Here is a 21,559-nt window from a genome sequence, read left to right as displayed (position 1 = left end):
TTATAAATCTTAAATATTTTATTATTAACATTGTGTATTCTAGTTCTAGGTATTTTATTAATTTTTTATTTATTAAATTTCTTGTTATAAACTTTAAATTAATTAAATAGAAATTAATTAAAAATTAAAATAATAATATAATATTTTTTTTTTAGAAATTATTTTTTATTTTACACTTATTAGGAATTAAAATTCTTAACCTCATTATATTAATTAAATAAAAGGAATTTTTTCAATTCTTCATTTTATTATAATATTTATTCATATTTATTCTTTATTTAAAAAATTAAAAATGAAAAAAATTATATATGTATATATATATATATATATATATATATACATATATATATAATTATATATATATAGAGAGATAAATATACATATTTATTTATATTTATAATTTTAATTACATTTATTCTTTCTTCTTATTCTTTATATTAATTAACCATTTTTTAATGTTTTATATATGTTTCGTTTTAAATAATTTAAAATTTATTTAAAATATCTCTTTTTTCATTTACTAGTTATTAGTTTTAATCTTAAAGTTTAATGATTTCTTTTTCTAACTATTCATTTAATATTTTTACCTTTTAAATTTTTTAATCATGTGTATTTTCTTCATCTATAATAATAGTTTATTGATTAGTTTTTTATTCATTATCGTAAATATTTTCAAGTATTTTTTCATTTTTTTAATTAACTTGATATTATCCTAATATTTCAATACTATCATCTAATTCCATTTCTTTATTTTTTTATGTAGAATTTTTATCTTTTTAAAATTCTTAAAATGAAATAATCTTAATGGGTGGATTTTATTTCTAGTTTTGAAATAAAAGAAGTTATTATTCTTGTTTTTTTCTTATTTTTTCCAATTCGCTTTTATATTTTTATTAAAGCTATTATAATTATTATATTAATAAATTTTTTTCATCTAATTAAGCTTATTAATAATCTATAGTTTAATATGCAGTTTCTAAATCCTTTTTTTATTTTTTTATGTATTTTATTAAATTAAAAAATAATTAGAAATACTTCTTAGTATTTAAGTAAATTATTTTCTAATAAAATATATTTGTTTCTTTCATTTTCTATAATTGATTCATACATTAAATTATTTTTTTATAAAGATGCATTTTATTCGTTTTATATTTTTTCGTTTTATAATTTCGAATTGTATATAGTTTATATTTAACTAAAAGTTTAAACAAGATTTTCATTTTCGTCTTATAATTTATTCACTTAATTTTAAAGTTCACTACTTTGTTTTTCCAAATCAGTTTTTTACTTTTATATTTAATATTTTTGTTTAATTTTTTTGTTTTTAATTTTTTTTTTATACTTAATGTACTTTTTAATAAATGCTCTAATTTTTTTCCCATTTCAGTCTTATATCGTCATATAGTTTTATTAATTTTTATATTTAATGTTTTTATTCGTTTATATTTTCATATAATTGTTTGTTTTATTATACTAATTCATAATTAAATTGATTATTTTCATCATTTTTATGTTATAAACATTATTATTTAATTAATTTTAATTCATTTTCTTATTATTATTATTAGAGATTTATTTGCTTTTTTTTATTTTTTTTGAATTTTGAATTTATTTTTTTTATCTTTACTTTTAATTAATTTAATTCTTATTCTTATGATTCAATAATCTCTTTATAATAATTATTTTAAATATTTTCTTCTTTTATTTATTGGTCTTTTCTATTTATTTAAATTTAATTATAAAAATGATTTTAGTAAAATTAAATTTACTTTTTAATTTCTATTTATTACTATTCAATTATTTTATTTTTTTCAATTAGTTATTCATTTAAAGCATTTATTTAAAATGTTTCATCAACTAAATCAATTATTTTTTTCTTTTTAATTTAAACTATTCAAATAAAATATAGGTATGAACAGCAGATTATATTTATTCCTTTAAATTAAATAAATCATCTTTCTAAAGGAAAACATCTCTTTTTATTTTTTAATAAAAATTTTATAAACACAATAAAATAATTAAAAATACTCATTTTCAATATCAAAATTAACTTCTTTTAATTTTTATTTAAGATTTTCAATATCTTAAAAATATAAAGTTTGACTTTTTTCAATTTTATTATTTTCATTAACTATTTTTTTTTTTTTTTAAATTAAAATAAAATAATAAAACAAAAATAAACCTATTAATTATTTAATTTCTTAAATATTTTAGTTTAAATTTTCTTAGGAAAATGAATTCGAAAGTAATAATTATTCTTCGTAAATAATTTAACTATTATTAAGGTTTAATTCCTATACATTATCATTTCTTAGATTTTTATAAACTTATAACTCTTATTAAAGTCTATTTATTTCTTTTTTTAATTATTATATATTTCCCTAGCTTTCTTCATTTATTTAAGCCTTTATAAAAATAATAATAATTTTATTTCATAAATAAAACAAAAAAAACAAACTTTATTTTTAATCATTTTAGCTCTCTAAGCGAATTTCAAAGTTGACAAAGTTTCTTAAAATTAACTACTGGCTTCACTTATATTAGCAATCATAAAAGTTTTTGAATTTCCGCCTAAAGAATCTTTTAGAATAAAAGTTAATTTACTATCTCTATAAGGGACATGTCTTGTTCTACCATTAGAATTTTCTACTAGAGCATTAATTACTTATCCTTTTTTTTTTGTTCAATTTATTAATACATATATATATATATATATATATATATATATATATATATATATATATATAAATATACCTAAAACAGTTAATGATTTATTTATATTTGAAGCTTCTTTTAATCTTTCACCAACTGCTCCTGTTGATTTCTATCTTTCTGAGCCAGCTAAATCAACGAAATGTAATTTGGAATTCTTAATATTTAAAACTTCTTAATTATAGACTTTTTATGAAAAATTTAGTGTAAAAACTGAATGTGATCTGCTTGAATCAGCGTTCATTTTTGTAGCACTTACATGTCTTTGAAGTGCGCCTTTTATATATTTTATTTATTTTTAAATATAGAATAAACAAAACGAAAAACCTTTATTTAATAAATTGATAGCTTATTCAGTTTATTCTACTTGTTCTTCAGATAAATTATCGACATAAACACCTTTTGAGATATCTTCTCTTATTTAAAGTCTTGCATTTGTATTAATTTTTTATTAATCAGCTAATAAATCTATAATTTATTCGTTATATATTTCAAAATAATTACAAGTAATAATATATTCATTCTATAAATTGGATGTTTTCAACTATTCCAATATATTAAATATATACTCAAATACACGAGGCTATAAACCTCTACTTTCATTCTCGATATTTAAATTCTAATAATTTTAACCAAGCATTGTATATGTTTTCCCGGCTCCAGTTTAACCATATGCAAATATACATGCATTATAACCTATAATTAATTTTATATATTTAGTAAATATAAATATGTAATATATATAAAAAATAAATGATAAATAAAAATTTATAAATATAAATATATATATTTATATATTTATATTTATGTATTTATATATTTATATATTTATATATTTGTTACCTTCAAACCATGTTAATGACATTGGCCTTCCTACTATTTCAAAAATATCTTATTATGTAGATTAAGGACTACATACAGTGTCATATTAATATTATTTATTATCAATTGATATTTATTAAAGATTATTCTTTTTTGTTTTTATTATAGATTTTATGTTTTTTATTGATTTTTAATTTTTATACATTATCTGTTTAGATACATGATACGGCTCCTTCAAGTTTTTCTTTAAAATTTAATTCACGTATTCTTACTAAAACTTAAATATTATCTGAAGTTTATTTAATCATTAAATGTTTTTGATTTTTTTATTATTGTGTTTTTTTTAATTTATTTTTAATTATTTTTATGATATATTTTTTTTTTGGAGATTTTTTTTATATTTTAGAGAGGTAATTAATTGTTAATTCTGTTAAAAAAATTAAAAGATAGTTTTTTTTGAATTTTAAATATTTTTAATTTTTGTATATATTAAAGCCATAAATTAACGAATTTTGATTATTAGAAAATTATTAGAAATTATTGTAATTAAGTTATAAAATATTTATAAATATATAAATATATAATTTGTATATAATGAATTTATAATTTTAAAAAATATTTTATTTAAATAAAAATTTTATTTATAATTTCTTTGATGATATTTACTTATTTATTAGTATTTTATCTTAAATAAAAATATTAATTAAATAAAAATATTTGTAATTTTATTATAGGCAAACTTATTATATTGAAATTATAAATAAAAATGATATTTTTAATATATAATTTATATATTAATATACATGTATACGGATTTTTTTATAATAAGTTATTACTTTTGATTTTATAAAACTTTAAATATAATGTATTCAGTATTTAAAAATATTAATAATATAAATAAATTAAAATTTGAAATTCAAAAAAATAACTAATTGTAATTTATTATAAATATAAATAATAAATAAAATAATATTAATAAAAATATACTATTTTTTTAAAAGCATTATTTATATAATAATTTATAATTTTGAATAAACATAAATAAAAAATTAATACATAAAATAAATTAATCAATAAATAAAATAATTGCAAAAAGATAATTGTATAAAATAATTATATTATAAGATATTATACATGTAATAAAATATAAAATAATATATTTTATAATATTTTTTTAAATAAAATATAAATATGTGTATTTAAAAAAAAAAAAAAAATGTAACTCTTATTTATAATTAAAATAAAAAAATAAAAAAATAAAAACAATACAAAATATATAATAGAATTTATAATGGATTTATAAAAATTAAAGTATAATTAAAAAAAAAAAAAATATGTATATATATAAAATTTGATAAATAAATAGATAATTGTTTATATAAGCAAATATAATAAAAATAAAAAATATATATAAATATATATAAATATATATATATATTTATATATTTATATTTTCTTTTTAAAATAAAATAATATATATTATACAAAAAAAAATTATTTTTTAAAATTAATATTTATAAAATTACATGAATTAATATGTTTTTTATATATTTATAAATTTTTATTTACTAATTATATTTATAAAATATTTTACAATTAATTATATTTATATTTATTTATTATTATTTTTATTGAAAAATATATTTATATATATTTTAAAATACAATTATTTTTTTTTATATTTGATTTATATATATATATTATTAAATATATATAAATTAATATATATATTTTTATTTTTATTTATTTATACAATAAAATTGTATATATATTTTTCTTTTTAAAAATTTAAAAATTTAAATAAAAATATATATTTATAAAAAAGCAAATGTTTAGTTCACATATTTCATAAGGAGCGTCTAAAAATAAAGTAATTAAAATATAAAATTATAATTTATAAATATTAAGATTAATAAAATATAAAGTTAAATAGTTATACACATACAGGATTTGATTAAAATTTTTATAAGCAATAATTAAGTTTAATATAAGAAGAACGATAATCAGTTTTACATACAAAATAAGATAAGCCTTATATTCATGATAAATTAACAGAATAAGTAAAGAGCCATTTTAATAATCCTATAATATAGAATTTAGATGATTAAAAAAAACTTGATTTTTTAAATGAGAATGAGTTTTATAGATAATATAGTATAAAAATAAAATATTTTGAAAAATTTTTATTTTATAATATTTTTTTAATACAATAAAAAAAATTAATAAAGATGAAAAATTAACAAGATAATTTAATGATATTATTTCTGGTAAAGGATTTTCTATATATTAAAAAGATCTTATTGTAAATAATATTTCTACAGATGCTTCGGAAGAACTTTTAATTTAACCAGAAAGATTAAATCCTCTTTTAAAAGCATTAGATGATGAAAACAAAATATTAAAAGAAGAAGTAAAAATAAATATATATATATATATATATATATATATATATATATATATATATATATATATATATATATTAATTAAAAATTAGGTTAATCATTTGTCTGGTGATTTAAAAAGATTTATTAGTATGGTTGAACTTTTATTAGAAGAAAACAAAGTAATTTATTTTATTTTATATAATTTTGTTTATTATTAATATATATTTATATTATTTTTATTTTTATATTTATATTTATGTTTGTATATGTTTTTATATTTATATTTTATTAATATTTATATTAATATTAATATTAATTTTAATATTTTTTTTATATTTTTTATATTATTTAATTATATTTTATTAATTTTTTTATTTTTTTAATATATTTAAATTAAATAGTTAATTAGAGATCATATAAATTAAAAAAATAAAGATATTTCTAAATTGATTGAAACTATCGGTCTTAATGATGGCGAAGAAATTCATGATTTAAAACATAATATTCATATATTAACTGAAGAAAACAATATTCTAATTAAGCATTTGGATGAAACAAAGGTTTTTTTATTTTATTTATATAAAAATATGATTATATATATAGAGATTTAGAGAAGAATATGATAGCTTTGTTAATGGACATGAAGACGAAATTAATAAAGCAAGAGATGTTATTAATAGAACAAAAGAAGATTTAGAAGATGCTTTAAAAAGAGAAGAAAATTTATCTAAATAATTAACTTATTTAGAACCTAAATATGCATAATTAGCCGAAAAAGTATATATATTTTTATTATTTTATAATTAAATATTTAATAAAAATAAAAGAATATAGAATTAGAAGATACTATAGAAGAATTAAATAATAATATAAATAGCTTTAAAAATGAAAATATGACATTAAAAAACAATTATAATCATTATAAATAGTATATAATTATATATATATTTATTATAATATTATATATAAATATATTTTAATTTCTATATTTAAAATTTAAAGACATTACGAAGAATTAAATAGAAGAAGAGGTGATGAAAATGATTAATTTTTATAGGAAAATAATATTTTGTTAAATGAAAAGAAAGAACTCAAATTTTTAATTTAATAAAAAGAAAAACTTAACTAAGATTTAAAATAAGAAATATAGACTTTAAGAAAAGTATTTTTTATAATTTTTTTTTTTAAAAAGGGGGGGAAAAAAAAAAAAAAAAAAAAAAGTAAATGGAAACTAGTAAATACGAACTTGATTAATTGGCTCAATTTGTAAATGAAAGTCAAGTATTTTTTTCAATAATAAAATAAAATATATATAAAATATAAAAAAGGGATAAATTAATTAAGAAAAATAAAGAGCTGAAGCTTCTTTATTAAGAGAAAAATAATTTAGAGAATAACATGATAAAATGAAAATTGAACTTGATTAAAGTGAATATAAATTAAATCAAGTGGAAAGATAATTTAGCAATTTGCAAGAATAATATAGATTAGAATTAAATGATAAAGCTACTTAAAGTGAAAGTATTATTGAAAAGTATACTTTTTTTTTTGTTAGATTTATTTTAATATTTATTTTATTTATTTAAAGATTAAGAATAAAACATAGAGAAGTTTTAGAATAAAAAGATGAAATTATAGATAATTAAAAGAGTAAATTAAATGAATAAGAAAGGTAAATATAATAATTAAGTAATGAATTAGAACGTAGAAACTAGGATATATAAGAATTTAAAGTTTTTTGTTAATAAAAATGAATATTTTTATATATAAAAAATATATATATATATAATAGAGAAAATTTGCAGATGGAAAAGAAAATAAATCTCTTTTGGAAAAATATTCGGCAGAATTAGTTGATTTAAAAAATGAAAATAGAGAATTAAAATATTAAATAAATGATTTAAAAGTAAATTTATATTAGTTAATTTATGTTAATAATAAAAAAAATAGCTAAAATAAAAATCGGTCACAGATGATAAATAATATAAATAAATAATTGCTTAATGTAGTGAATTAGAATTCTAAGTTAAATAATTAGAAAATGTAAATTTATTTAATATTTATATTAAAAAAAAAGAAAAAAAAAATTATTTTATTAAAATTTTAATTTTTTTTTTTTTAAAAAAAAGAATAAAAGTTCTATTATTGAAGAAAATAGATATTTATAAGAATAAAATAAAGATCTATTTAATTAAATTCAATAATATTCTGAAAAATTTGATATTGCTTAATAAGAATTAAGAAGACTAAAAAATGAAAAAGATTAAGAATTATATAGTTAAATAGATTAAGTATTTTTTATAAAAATATTGTTATATTAAAATTTAAAATAATAGAGAATAAAAGTAAAAAATTAAGAATTTAATAATCAACCATATACAAATTATGATAGATGAAACAAAAAGATTATATATATATATATGTAAATATATATATATATATATTAAATATATATATTTATATTTATATATATATATATATATATTATTTATTTAACATCTTTTTTTACCTATACATTTTTTTTTTTTAATTTTCTTTATATAAATTATTTAATATAATTATACTTTAATATTTTTATTTTATTCTTCTATTTTTTAGATATTTATGCTTTTTAATATATTTATTAAAATATTTATATCATTGTATAAATGTAACATATTTTTTTTTATATATTATTTTTATATAAAGTAATTATTATTAACTTTTTTATTTTATTTATTATAAAATTTTTATTATTAAATTTATTAAAATATTAAATATAAAGTTTATATTTAAATATATTTCATTTTTATAATATTTTTTTTTTATTACAATAAAACATTATATTTAACTTAAAAAAAAAATGAATTAAAATAATTTTACATTAAAACTTCCTCTTTTTAGAAATAATAATTAATTTTTAGGAGAATTAGAAAATAATACTAATATTTTATTAAATATATTGCCTAAAAATAGTCCTTTTGAAATTTAATTAGATATGCCTTCTTATAAAAATGTTTCATCTATAAAAAATTAATAAAGAATATCTAATATAGTATCAGTAAAAAAGAAAAAAAAAATTATAAATACAGAAATAATAGAAAATTATTAATCTATAAATAATTTATTAAAATCAGATAAATTTTATAGTCAAATAAATTTAAAAGAATATCAGACAATTAATTATAAATATAAAATACCTTTAAAAAAATTAGTAAAAATTGAAAAAAATTAAACTGATAATAATAATAATTCCTTTACATAATAAATAAATGATGAAATATAAGAAATTAATTAAAATAATATATATATTAATTAAATTTTGGATTAAATTTAATAGAGAAATAAAACATTTTTTTAAAAGGAAAATAAGAAAAAAATATCAGTTTTTTTCGAGTTGTCTAATCAATCTAATGATATTTTGGATTTTTTAAAATTGAAAACTTAACAAAATTCGAATTTGAAAGAACAAAGTGATCAAATTCATATATAAATGCATTATTATAATTCATAATAAAATCAAAAATTTGTACTTCTTAAACTTTTTAAGTTATATTTTTAAGATTTTCTTAATAAAAATAAACCTTAAATTTAAAATAGAATTCTTTTGGCTTTAAATATTAACCCTTATGAGGAATATTCTAAGGTTTAATGGGAATAATTTAATTTTTTTATAAAATTTTAGTTGAATAATAATTTGAAATTGTAAGTTGTGTAAATTTTTTGATTAGCTTTTTTGGATTGAATTAGAGTTTGCTTAAAAATTGTGAGTTTGTGGGAGTTTTGAGGATTATTTGTTATAAATTTGATGGATTTTTATAAATTAAATAAAAGTAGTTGATTTTTGATTTAATGGAGTAAAATTTAAGACTTTTAGGGTTTTTTAATTAGTATGATAATTAAAATTTCGATTTAGTGTACTTTAAAGAATGCTTAATGTAAAAAAAAATTAATTTTGAAATTTTTATGAAATTAATTATTTATAATTATTGAATTTTATTTTATACATAATTATTATTATTTAATTATTAAGAAAAAAATAATTTATAGATAATTTTTTATTTTTAGAAAAAAAAAAAAAAAAATTATATAATAAATAAAAAATATACAATCTAGAAAAAAAAAAAATGACAGGTAATATATATAGTAAAAATAAAAATAAAATAAAAAAATAAAAATAAGATAAAATTGTTTAAAAATATGAAGATTAAATATTTCAATTATAAATAGCAGCAAGTGAAACTGATTAAATTATATTAAAAGGTGATGGAGAGGAACTAAAATAAATTGTAATGTCAATATTATAAATATTAGCCCATAATATATAAGACGAGAGTTTAAAAAAAGACTTATTTTTATATTTTTGTGAAAACTTAATGCCCAGATATCCATTAGAATTTATTATAAATAAAATGCAATTTTTAAAATAATCGTCTTAGAAATTATTTGTGTGGATAATGTTAGAATTATAATAAAAAGGAGTATTAGATATTTTAGAAACAATGTCAAATAAAAATATACTGGAAATTTATTTATAAAATAGTTGCCTAAAAGAAAACTTTTATAATATTTTGTAATTAACAGCTACTTTATAGAATATTAATTTGAAAATCGAAGGCAATATTTGTAAGTCTTATGATACTTTTTTATAATAAACTTACAATTTGACAATCTAATAATTAATAGAGTAATAAAAATAACTAAAATAAAAGGTTAATTAATAATAAGAATATAAACATATAAATGAAGGAAGTAAAGCTTCTATTGATAATCTCAAAGCTATAAATAATAGTAATAATAATAGATTTTCAATTGAAAATTAACAAAACAATATATCAAGAGTGAATTCAAATGCTAGCATTTTAATAAAAAAATAATAATAATAAGATTTAAAAGTATTTTTAATAAATAAATTATAAAAAATATATTTATATATTATAAAGTAAACAGATGAAAATCCTCTTTTGGAAAGAAAAAGTAGCTTCTAATACAGAATAAGTGATATGATTAATGCACATAAAGACAAAGAAAGATAATCAAATGCACTTTATGATAAATTAAAATTCGATAAAAATACAATGGGAAATTCGGATTCTTAATAATTTTTATTTAGAAATACGCAAATGTAAAATTAAGGAATGAATAAAATGAGAAATTCAGAAGTTCTTTTTAAAACTTAGTTTGAAATTTAAAATTCTGAATATAAATTTAGACCGAAATATAATGAAAACGAAAGAAGAGTATATTATAATTATATTAATATTTTATTTATTATTATTTTTTAAATAATATAGATCGAAGATTAATAATATAAATGTTATGAATGTTAAAAAAATATTTCTAAAGGACTATATATTATTTAGGTAAAATTTAATAATATTATATATATATATAAACAAAAAAACTCAATATATCTAACAAAAAAATAAAAAAAATTAATTTTTTGTAATTTTTTTTTTATTTTTTTAGATTAGATTTATAAAAAATAACAAAAAAATTCAGTTAAAAATAAATCAAATAAATTAATAATATATATAAATATATATTATACAATTATATTTATATAAATATAATTATTCTATCAATATTTTTAGAATAATGCTAGATTTTGCTATTATACTGGATTTTGGCATTGTACTGAATGCATTTCATTAGAAAAAAGGCCGATTTGGTGGAAGGCTATGGAAAATTTTGATTTGAAAGGATACAAGATTTCTAAAAAATCAATATATGAAATTAATTTTTTATATTAAAAACCTATATTGTAATTTGAATATAATGATAAGCTAGTTTTAAATAATAAATTAGTATTTGATTTTATGGTAAAAAATAAAATTAGTACAATAAATATAATATATATATATATATATTTATATATATATATATATATATATATATATATATATTTATATTATTTATTTTTATTTATTTCTATTTTTAATATTCTTTTTAGATTTTAAAGAGAAAAATACATATATTATATGATATTATTTGTAATTCATAATTTGTTGATGATTAATTATAAAATCTTCTAAATATGTGTTTAAAAGTAAATTGGTTTAGCTTAAAAAATCTTTATGATATTTCTAACGGATCTTTGGCTAAATTTTTGCAAGAGTAATATGATTTATTATTCTAACATATGCAATAATGTTATGTATTTTGTTTTAAAAAAAATCTATTTAATGAATATATATATATTTAATTTATCTTTATAAAATAGGATTGTAGAAAAAGAGGTAACGTATGCTAAATTTGTAAAATTGATGATAATTAATAAGATGAAAATGATATTAATAATTAAGAAATTATATTCGTTTGTGATATTGAAAATACAGGATTATGTTAAAAATGTAATTAACTTTATCATAGAAAATGCATAATTAATTACAATTGTATTTAATGTACACATGATGCCTGATATTTTTGAAAAAATATATAGATTAATAAAAATAGATCAATTTATATTTTTAATATATATATATACATATTTTTATGTATTCTTGATTTTTTCTCATTTATATATAGCTTTATATAATATATATATATGTATTTTTTATTTTATTTTCATTAAAATTCAGCTTTTTTATTTATATAATAGGTATTAATAGTTTCAGTCGGTTTATTTTTGCTAACAATATCAACTTCTTTTGCTTTAGTAATAATATAAGAATGATTTTTTTCTTTTTCTATCCAATCTTTTGTGTCTTTACTAATCATAACTTTTGCAGGTTCACCACTTTATTCCATTTTATTTGCAATTCTGATATCTCTTCCATATACATCATATCTTACTACTTTTGTTCCAATAATGCCTCCAATAATCTTTTTACCAGTATGAATGCCTATTCTCATATTTAAAAATTTGTAATCCTTTCTTATATGATTTATAGTTTCTATCATTTCTAATCCTAAATTTACAACTATTATTATATACATATATATATTTATTATTTAATTTTTGTAAAAATATTAAACCATTTTTAGCTTCTTAGCATTTTTCTTCTTGTGTATTTTGTCTTTACGCAGATACAAAACTCAAAACCACATAACAATCTCCTATTGTATATAATTTAAAGACATTGTTTTTAACACATAATTAGTCAAATCCTTCAAACAAATCCTTTAGCATTTTTAAAACTATTTTAGGTTCCTTTACTTTATCTGAAAATTCAGTAAATCCTTTAATATCTGCAAATAAAATTGTGACATCTTCAAATTCGTCTGTAAGACCTTTTTTATCAGTAAGATTTCCTTATGATCTTAATTTATTTAAGGCCTATTTATATTTTTATTTTTATTTTTTTTAATTTTTTTACTATTGCTGGTAATAATTAATTGACAAGGCTTTACATTTTGTCTTTTTTCATGTTTATCTTTTATGTAAAATTGTAATTTTTGTAAGTCTGTTTTAAATATATATAGTTTTTATAAATTATGAGAGTACAAAAAGTCCAGAAAAAGAAACAATTTGGTATGCTTAATTCTTCATAATTAAGTCCAATAAACAATATACTAATAAGTACAGTATAGATAAGAATATCAACAAAATTAAAAATTCTAATAATAAATAAAAATATTAAAAAAAAAAATATATATAAAAAAATAATATATATATATATATATATATATATATATATATATATTTATGTATTTATATCTGTTTACACAATATAAGAAGAAGTCATATAAATAATTAAAGCCTCTATTATTTATATTAGAAGGAAATCATCATATTTTGAAAAATAGCCTTATAAAAGTGAAGGAAAACATCCATAAATAAGAATAAACTATGTAATGTATTTATAAGTTGTATTTAGAAAAGCTTTGGGTAATATTATATAAGCTAATATTAAAAACAAGAAATAAATTCCTCTTAATACAAAAATAATATAATAATAATCTAGGGTAAGCCTTACTGTAATTAAAAACATAGTACTTATAAAATAAAGTAAAGTTAATAATAAAATCATGATTTAATTTACTTATAGATTATTTTTTTTTAACTATGATTTAAACTTATAAATAGTTTATTCACTTACATTTTGACTTAATTCTAAAAATAAATTATTTTTAATATCTCCTTCTTAAAACTAGGGATTTTCTTCAATAATATCGAAATCTAAATCTTCATCATCATCATCATCATCCTCATATTCATCTTACTATTATAGAATATGATTTTTCTAATTTACATGATCTTGTCCTTCACATTCATCTTTTATTTATTAATAAGTACCTTAAGGGACATTAACTTTACTTCCGTTTCCTAAAATAAAAGCATTTATAATATTATCTTTTTTAACGTGTTTTTTATCCTAATCTCCAATATTTAATTTATTCAGACTGTAAACTGCTACTTGTAACTTTTTAGCAGTCTAAAGTCCTCCTATTTAATATGCTGTCATCATGTCTTTCCCTTTAGGCTGCCAAGATATAGGTTTAAATGAGTGATTCATGCTTTTTACTTCTTCTTTGATTTTTTCTGAAATAAGGATCTTTCCATAAGAACACTAAGCGCAGATTCTAGATGTTGTATTTACTGTATCTCCTATTAGGGAAAATTGAGGTTTTGGGTTCCCAATTACTCCAGCCATTACTTCTCCTTTATTTATACCGATTTTTAATTGGATTGGTTCTTAATTTTTACCCCATTTTATGTACTGCATTTATTCCATGATTTCCTTGGCCATAGAGACTAGTCTTTCACCTTTGCCACGTTGTTTTAGGATTTCTGGGATATTTATTTCGCATTCTTTTATACCAGTGGCTGCCATGTAGGTCTTACCCACTGTCTCGATCTTTTACGCGCCGTATTTTTCACATATTAAGTCGAAGATACGGAAAATATCGTCTAACAAAGGAACTATGTTGTTTTATTCTTCCTCTACTATGTCATCGAAGCAACAAATGTCGGCGAATAAAATAGCTACTTCGTCCTAGTCGTCTGCCATTTCAAATTTACCTGAGTTTAGCTTATTTTATACGAATTCAGGGACTAGAATTGATAATATTCCGTCATTTATGCTTTGAGTGTTTTTAATGTCTTGTTAGGCTATGAAGTATTTCCTTTTTTTTTTTTCGTTTTTGAAGATGACGTATATGGAAAGTAAAAAAACGTAAAATAACATTATTACAAAAGAAGCGATTAAAAAGAATTTATTTAAATCACTTTCTATTATATTGTTTACTTTATTATATCTCTTGTCATAATATAAAAATATTATTTTGGCAATAAAACTTGATGTATTTATTATATTTAATAATAATATTTCCCATATATTTAAACTGAAATTAAATGTCAATATACATGTACCAATCATTGTTACCATTGATGTATTAATTGATAAACCTATCCAGTCTAATATTATTTTACATGATGTGGCTGTAAATAAGAGCCAAAAGCATAATTTGTAATAGTATTATTGAAATTTATAATGGTATATTATTAATATTTGGATGAAATAAAATATCACAAAACTAGCACGGATAAAACCTTTTATTTAATCTAATTACGAGTCTAATATAGAATCTATTATCGTGAAAATTCCAAGTATTATAATTACCTTTTATTTATTTAGAAAATTTATATTTTTTTATCATTATTATTTTTTTACTATTGTATACATTATTCTAAAGTTATAAGAACTTGAAGGCATGCGTTCATATTTATATTTCTTTTCTAATTTTTAGTCTTTAAAAGTAAGAGAAAACACATTTAATTACATATCACTAACATCTGATTCACATGCACTTACCACTAATAAAAAAAAAAAATATATATATATATATTTATTACTTTTTTATTTTTTTTGTAATTTTTTTTTTTAAACTCTATCAAAAAAAAAAAAAAAGACGAAAGAAAAAATAGGAAATATCTTTTTTTTTTTTGATTGAGTTATTTTTTTTTTTTTCAAAAAAATATTAATAATTAGTATATATTTATATTTTTTTTTACTGTCAAGGACTGATTATTCAATAATAGATGATTTTTTGAAGATTTTTTTAATTAAATTTCCTAAATCGATTTCTCTTTTTAAACATTATTCAATAATAAGTTCATTTGTGAGACTTTTCCAACTTATTTTATTTTAACTAATATAAATACTTTATTATTAATAAGTATTAGGCAATAGAAATTCAACTAAAAAAACATTAACAAAATGTGACAAAACTAGGCAGCATAAAATATTAAAAACCAAGCAAAAAATAGTATCTTCTCTATTGAAAATTTAAGCAGAAGTAATTACCCAATTCCAACTTGCAAAATAGCCTTCTTAGTTTATATAAACATAACCTACAACCATGGCTATAAAAATTAATTAACTAATCCATATACACTAGACTTTATGACTTTAACACCAAAAGGCTATTTTGAAGTTAAAGACTACAATAATACTATATAATACTACTATTTATATCATTCCAAAGTCAGAAACATAGCCTTCTAAACTTAAAGAACGAGAAACTATATATATAGATACGTAGTATATTATTGTGCCTTAAAGAATTCCCTCGAGTACACTTTTTAGCAGAAAAGAGGTAAGTATTTTGTCTTTTTCTAGTTATCCGGCTACGTATAAGGAAGGGAAAAATTTAAGTACAGTATTATTAAACGGATTGTCGAAAACTCCATATGTAACCAAAGTGGTTGTGTTTAGGATAAAATTGTAAAAAAAAACCCATATGGATTCAAAAAAGGAAGTTCCTAAAAAAGAGGAATACCAATTAAAATAAAACAAGGGCATTCCGAAAAGTAGAGCTTAATAAAATAAAAAATAAACCACATTTTAAGTTCTAAAAAATACACTCATTCCTTATATTAAAATAAGGTCTTTTATTTAACCTAAATTAGATATTTATATATCACCAGCATTTACTTATATAATATTTTGATTTTAGGGCACTATTTCTATTGATATATCTGCGTTTTTCATCATTTGGAAGTCTTTGTAACCATCTCCTATGGCACAAACTATGGGATGAAAAAGCATTTTATTTTTAACTATATTTACTAGTTATCCTTTTATTTTCGCGTCAATATTATAACCTATTACTATTTTGCAGAATTAAAGTATAAATGTAAAGTGCTGTAATAGAGATTTATCTTGGATAATTTTTTCGAAGGATTTTCCGTTTAAATGAAGTTGGTAGATTTAATCTTTTTTGTTGATATTTTTTTAATTGAAATTTTTTAAGTATTGTTCTTCATTGTTTATTTCTTCAAGAGATTTTATTTATTTTAAGGAATTTTTGTTTTCTGCTTATAAATTACTATTTTCGGGATTTTCTTTTTAGGAAAAAATCTCTTTTAATTCGTTTAAAATTGAACGGATTTAATTCCACACTTCATCATGCTTGTTTTCACTGATAAAAAGATAAGATTTATTTGCGTTTTTTCCAAATCCTTCCGATATTTTAGCATTTATAGCACTATTGAAAACCTGTTCTTGACTCTCATTCGAAAGTACATACAAATTCATTTTAGAATTCTATACAAAATCTATAAGTGGTCTTATTTCTTTATTTATTTTATTCTAAAACCCACAAATGCCCACATATTCTAAATCTGTCTCGAATTCAATGCCTAGTTATTTAAGTTCTTCCTCCTATGCCTAAGGATTGGTCTATATTCCTTTATAAACTTCTATATATCTCATTGCTTTTTCATTATTTAGTTCCTTTTATGCATAAACTATTGGCTGGATACCTTTTTTAGTATAATTGGTGATTATTTAATCGAAAATAGTCGCTTCATTTAAATTTATGGAAAGTTTATTCCTTATATGAGATGGTTCTCCCTTACAAAAAAGCATATATTTGGAATTTTTGGGAGTTTTTTTTCTCCGAAAATTATTTAAACGACAACCGAGAGTGTTTTTTTATCTCCTCGAGGAAAATTGAACATTTTTTCATATATTTAGATGATTGTTTTCCTATAAACCTATATATACATATTCCCTTTTAATTAAAAAAGCTTAAAACCACATAAATTAGCGAAATTTAATATCTCTTTTTCAGTTTAAAGGGTTGTATTTTCTATATTTTCGAGATAATCCAATTTAGAAGGCTCTATATGGTTACATATTAGCATATTTATTAATAACTGGACGATATGTTCTTTATATATTATTTAATTATTTTGTATATTTTCTTAAATTTTCTATATTTTTTAAGAAAAATTAATATTAGAGCTTTTTTGGAGATGCGAATATTCACTGAAAACACTTGATTTTTAAAAAGCTGTTTTTTATATATTTTGGAGTTTTAGGATATTTTCGGGCTTTTTTAATTACTTTTCTTAAGAAGGAAGGGAAGATTAAGAAATATTTTTGGAATAAAAGTCGTTTTTAGTAGATAATTAAGTGTCCATAACTTAATTATTATTGAAGATTTTTTAGCTTTCGGTAATTATGAATATTCTTATGCTATTTATATAGTTTATTTTAGTATCTATTATATTGTGTTCGGAAGGTATTTCTAATTCTTTTTAACAAGATTCTGTAATTCGTTCTTATTTATCAATATTTTTATATAAATCTTCTACTTCTTTTAATATATTTAAAGTTTAGACTTTTTCTTACTGCTATTATTTGTTAAAAAACTCTAAGTCTTTATATAGTTTTTCTATATCAAAAAGAAAATCCTCATTCTAAACTGTAATTCGAGAAATTTCCTTCTAGTTTTTTTAAAAAATCTTGTCCATAAAAATGTAATCTAGTTGTCCTAAATTACTTAATATAGAAGGATTTACTACTCTAAAATAGTCTTTTTTCTTATTTTTATTAGTCATGAGTTTCTCAAGTCGATATTTATTACCTAAAGCTACAATATCTAATATTCCGTGTATTGAAACTGGAATCATTTACGAATATAACACTATATAGGCTAAAAAACGTACCGAATCAGCCATATTAGGGTCTACTTAGTCTAATAAAAAATTAAGTTCTTTACTTTTGGCTATTAATACAATTATACTTACTATTGCGAATATTATTACTATACTTATGTTCGCTAGAAAAAACTATTGTATTTAACCTTCAAGGTAGCTGCTTTTTAATATTTTTAAATTCTTTTCAACCATTATTTTGGTTTTCATTCCTGTTTGTATCACTAAAGCAAAAACCCTATTATTTTTTACTGATATATAATTTTATATATATACCAATCTTTAGGTTTTTATAAATATATAATAGATCCTCTTGGTATGAAATTATCGGTCGAAAGATATTCGATTTTTGGGTCTTTTTTAAGCCTTAATTATCCGTTAAATTATGATAAGTCAGAATTAGGGATTTCATATGATAATTTTAGGTTTAATATTTGCCTATACTTATTAAAATATGATTTTTTACTGTCTTTGAGATTCGCAACTATAATTTTTTATATTATTTTTTTTAAATTAGAAAAATAAAATAAAACTTCTTGTTGATGAACTAGCATATATCAATCTAAAGTCTTCTTTTCCATCTACTTAATAAGTATCTAGAAAACATATAGCCTATTTATCTCTTATTTTATTTGAATCTAATAATATGAGATCTGCTGGGGCTGTTTCGCCATGATAAAGTTTTAATATATCACCTATTCTTATATCTTACCAATAAACGGATTATGTATATTCAAATGCTTCTTTATTATTAACATTATTATTATCTTAGTTTCTTAGTATTGGCTAAATTTACTTTTATTATTTTATAATATTTTCATAATTTTATTAGTTTTACTTATTAATGTGTAAAATTCGATTATTTTAAAGCTAGACCAGATTTAATGGTTTAATTTATGGCTATTTTGTTTTTTTTTTTAAACTTTTAATTTTTTCTATTTTTATAAATATATGTTTGTTAAAATTCATATTTAAACTATAATATTTTATTATTATTAATAATATATAAGTTTACAATTTAATTTAAGTTCTTAATTACTCCTCTCTTTTTTTTGTTTTTTTTTTATAAAATTAATATTATTTTAATAAAATTTAAATAAAAAAATTAATTAACTTTATAAATTTAATTTAAAAATACATTGTTATTAATAAAAATATATTAAAAAATTTTAATATTTTTGTTATTTTTTTTGTATAAAAAATTAATATAATTATAATTACTTCGCATTTTTATTTATTTATTTTATCATCTACATTCTTTCGATATAAATCAAGTATATACTCTTTTATTATGTTAACTAAAATATAAAATAATAATGAAAATATCACAATCCAACTAAATAAATGAGATTTATTAAAATATTTTATAATAATTTTACTTTTTAAAAGGAGATAAATCATTTCTAATTAACATAATTAAAGAAATTACTAAAAAGAATATATTAGCAGATTTTTAAAATGATTTAAATAAAGTTTTTGGAATTAAAGAAAAACCCTTTATATTATTTATATAAATAAATAAGTGAAATAAAAATTATATTAATTTTATATATATTATACAGAATATAAAGAAGTTCTTATTTTATTTGAACAATTTTCATTTAGATGTGAAATTACTCTTCCTTTTATAATTTCCATCTATTATTATATAGTTTTTTATTAATTTAAATATATTTATTTTTTAAAATATTTATTATATATAGAATTATTTTTGCTATAAAATATTGTATAACTATTACTGTAATTAATCTTTAATATTCTTCTTTTGAACATCTTGAACATAGAATCTCGCTTTTGTTATATTATTTTCTACTTAACATATTTTTTTTTTTGTTTCTTAATAATATTATTCTTATATTAAAATAAAATTTATTTTTTTTAATTATATATGTTAGCTTTTTTTAATATTAATAAACTTTATATATAGTTTTTTAAAAAAATATTTAATTACATTGAAAAAAAAAAATTATTTATGTTTCTTTTTATAAATATGCATTTTATTATTTTGTAATTTAAAAAAAAAAAAAAAAAAAAAAAAAAAATTATAGAGAAAAAAATAAACGAATTAAAATTAAAAATAAAAATAAAAAAAAGTATAATTTATTTAAAAATTATTAATTAGTTTATTATATTTTAAATATTTATTATTATTAAATAAACTAAATATTATATATTCGAATTATTTTCTTTAATATTTATTTAAATATAATTAAAAAATTATATTATTTAATTTATTAAAATATACTATTTAAATTAACTTTTAGATATTTCAATAATAAGAGGATTTTAAGTTCTAATATATTTAATTCTCTTGAAAATATAAGATTAATTTTTATTTTATTTTCTTTAAAATTTATTATTTTTAATATACTTTATATTTTATTTAAAAACATTTATAACTATAATTAATATTAAGATTAAATAATTATATTTTATTATTCGATTTCTTTTTTAATTATAAATAATATCTGCATTTAATTAAACTTTATTAATGAGTATTTTTGTAACTTATTATTTTTTTATTTTACATTTATATTATAAAAAATTATATTATTTAATTAATTACACATAAAATCCCTTTTTAGTATTCATTAATTAAAATTAAAAGCCTCTTTATATTCTTGATTATTTTATATTTATTTTAATAATAAGAATCAAATAAATAAATACAAAATAAAAACATAGAATGAATAAGTAAAGTAGACTAATTATATAATGAATATTCAATAATACAAAATAAAAATTTATCATAAGCAGAAACTTTAACACTATA

General features: G+C 17.0%; 4 protein-coding genes across 4 annotated transcripts, besides 42 other annotated features; 1 reads left to right on the top strand and 3 right to left on the bottom strand. All coding sequences in view use genetic code 6, as the record gives it.

Annotated features, from left to right (window-relative positions):
- Positions 1-303: 303 nt before the first annotated feature.
- Positions 304-365: a microsatellite.
- A 769-nt stretch (positions 366-1,134) lies between these two features.
- Positions 1,135-1,166: a microsatellite.
- A 129-nt stretch (positions 1,167-1,295) lies between these two features.
- Positions 1,296-1,335: a microsatellite.
- Positions 1,336-2,493: 1,158 nt separating this feature from the next.
- Positions 2,494-3,596, bottom strand: IMG5_134380 (kinesin motor domain protein; the record flags this gene model as incomplete). Its single annotated transcript, XM_004031887.1, has 5 exons — positions 3,556-3,596; positions 3,080-3,408; positions 2,755-2,869; positions 2,605-2,670; positions 2,494-2,534 (listed from the first exon to the last, which is right to left on the bottom strand). Exons 1-5 carry the CDS (start codon positions 3,575-3,577, stop codon positions 2,494-2,496), a joined length of 573 nt encoding a protein of 190 aa, XP_004031935.1. The 5' UTR covers positions 3,578-3,596.
- Positions 2,699-2,753: a microsatellite.
- Positions 3,433-3,502: a microsatellite.
- Positions 3,482-3,548: a microsatellite.
- Positions 3,493-3,546: a microsatellite.
- Positions 3,496-3,550: a microsatellite.
- A 543-nt stretch (positions 3,597-4,139) lies between the features above and the next one.
- Positions 4,140-4,182: a microsatellite.
- Positions 4,142-4,178: a microsatellite.
- A 393-nt stretch (positions 4,183-4,575) lies between the features above and the next one.
- Positions 4,576-4,621: a microsatellite.
- A 150-nt stretch (positions 4,622-4,771) lies between these two features.
- Positions 4,772-4,807: a microsatellite.
- A 105-nt stretch (positions 4,808-4,912) lies between these two features.
- Positions 4,913-4,967: a microsatellite.
- Positions 4,919-4,977: a microsatellite.
- Positions 4,939-4,986: a microsatellite.
- A 94-nt stretch (positions 4,987-5,080) lies between these two features.
- Positions 5,081-5,182: a microsatellite.
- A 40-nt stretch (positions 5,183-5,222) lies between these two features.
- Positions 5,223-5,265: a microsatellite.
- Positions 5,226-5,266: a microsatellite.
- A 395-nt stretch (positions 5,267-5,661) lies between these two features.
- Positions 5,662-8,067, top strand: IMG5_134370 (hypothetical protein; the record flags this gene model as incomplete). Its single annotated transcript, XM_004031886.1, has 10 exons — positions 5,662-5,671; positions 5,829-5,944; positions 6,029-6,097; positions 6,320-6,478; positions 6,522-6,695; positions 6,746-6,846; positions 6,921-7,080; positions 7,247-7,452; positions 7,507-7,568; positions 8,048-8,067. The coding sequence occupies 10 exons, from the start codon at positions 5,662-5,664 to the stop codon at positions 8,065-8,067; spliced, it is 1,077 nt and encodes a 358-aa protein (XP_004031934.1).
- Positions 5,955-6,014: a microsatellite.
- Positions 6,101-6,308: a microsatellite.
- Positions 6,126-6,268: a microsatellite.
- Positions 6,128-6,274: a microsatellite.
- Positions 6,139-6,256: a microsatellite.
- Positions 6,143-6,282: a microsatellite.
- Positions 6,196-6,309: a microsatellite.
- Positions 6,200-6,308: a microsatellite.
- Positions 6,230-6,315: a microsatellite.
- Positions 6,828-6,886: a microsatellite.
- Positions 6,828-6,900: a microsatellite.
- A 258-nt stretch (positions 8,068-8,325) lies between the features above and the next one.
- Positions 8,326-8,403: a microsatellite.
- A 176-nt stretch (positions 8,404-8,579) lies between these two features.
- Positions 8,580-8,657: a microsatellite.
- Positions 8,658-10,044: 1,387 nt separating this feature from the next.
- Positions 10,045-10,078: a microsatellite.
- Positions 10,046-10,085: a microsatellite.
- A 1,659-nt stretch (positions 10,086-11,744) lies between these two features.
- Positions 11,745-11,809: a microsatellite.
- Positions 11,750-11,826: a microsatellite.
- Positions 11,827-12,464: 638 nt separating this feature from the next.
- IMG5_134360 (hypothetical protein) lies at positions 12,465-17,713 on the bottom strand (the record flags this gene model as incomplete). The annotated part of the gene is made up of 6 exons (XM_004031885.1): positions 12,465-12,820; positions 12,876-13,176; positions 13,217-13,457; positions 13,566-15,463; positions 15,515-15,657; positions 15,856-17,713. 6 exons carry the CDS (start codon positions 17,711-17,713, stop codon positions 12,465-12,467), a joined length of 4,797 nt encoding a protein of 1,598 aa, XP_004031933.1.
- Positions 13,464-13,514: a microsatellite.
- Positions 13,483-13,540: a microsatellite.
- Positions 13,506-13,557: a microsatellite.
- Positions 17,714-17,914: 201 nt separating the features above from the next.
- IMG5_134350 (hypothetical protein) lies at positions 17,915-21,378 on the bottom strand (the record flags this gene model as incomplete). The annotated part of the gene is made up of 11 exons (XM_004031884.1): positions 17,915-18,017; positions 18,194-18,272; positions 18,717-18,818; positions 19,253-19,270; positions 19,320-19,572; positions 19,802-19,831; positions 20,069-20,084; positions 20,166-20,281; positions 20,347-20,424; positions 21,045-21,096; positions 21,353-21,378. 11 exons carry the CDS (start codon positions 21,376-21,378, stop codon positions 17,915-17,917), a joined length of 873 nt encoding a protein of 290 aa, XP_004031932.1.
- Positions 18,023-18,073: a microsatellite.
- Positions 20,442-20,483: a microsatellite.
- Positions 20,801-20,828: a microsatellite.
- Positions 20,909-20,943: a microsatellite.
- Positions 21,379-21,559: the final 181 nt, after the last annotated feature.

Source organism: Ichthyophthirius multifiliis, assembly GCF_000220395.1.
Source record: "Ichthyophthirius multifiliis unplaced genomic scaffold scaff_1120509251047, whole genome shotgun sequence".
Taxonomy (NCBI): domain Eukaryota; phylum Ciliophora; class Oligohymenophorea; order Hymenostomatida; genus Ichthyophthirius; species Ichthyophthirius multifiliis.
This window is presented reverse-complemented; position numbering and strand designations above follow the sequence as displayed.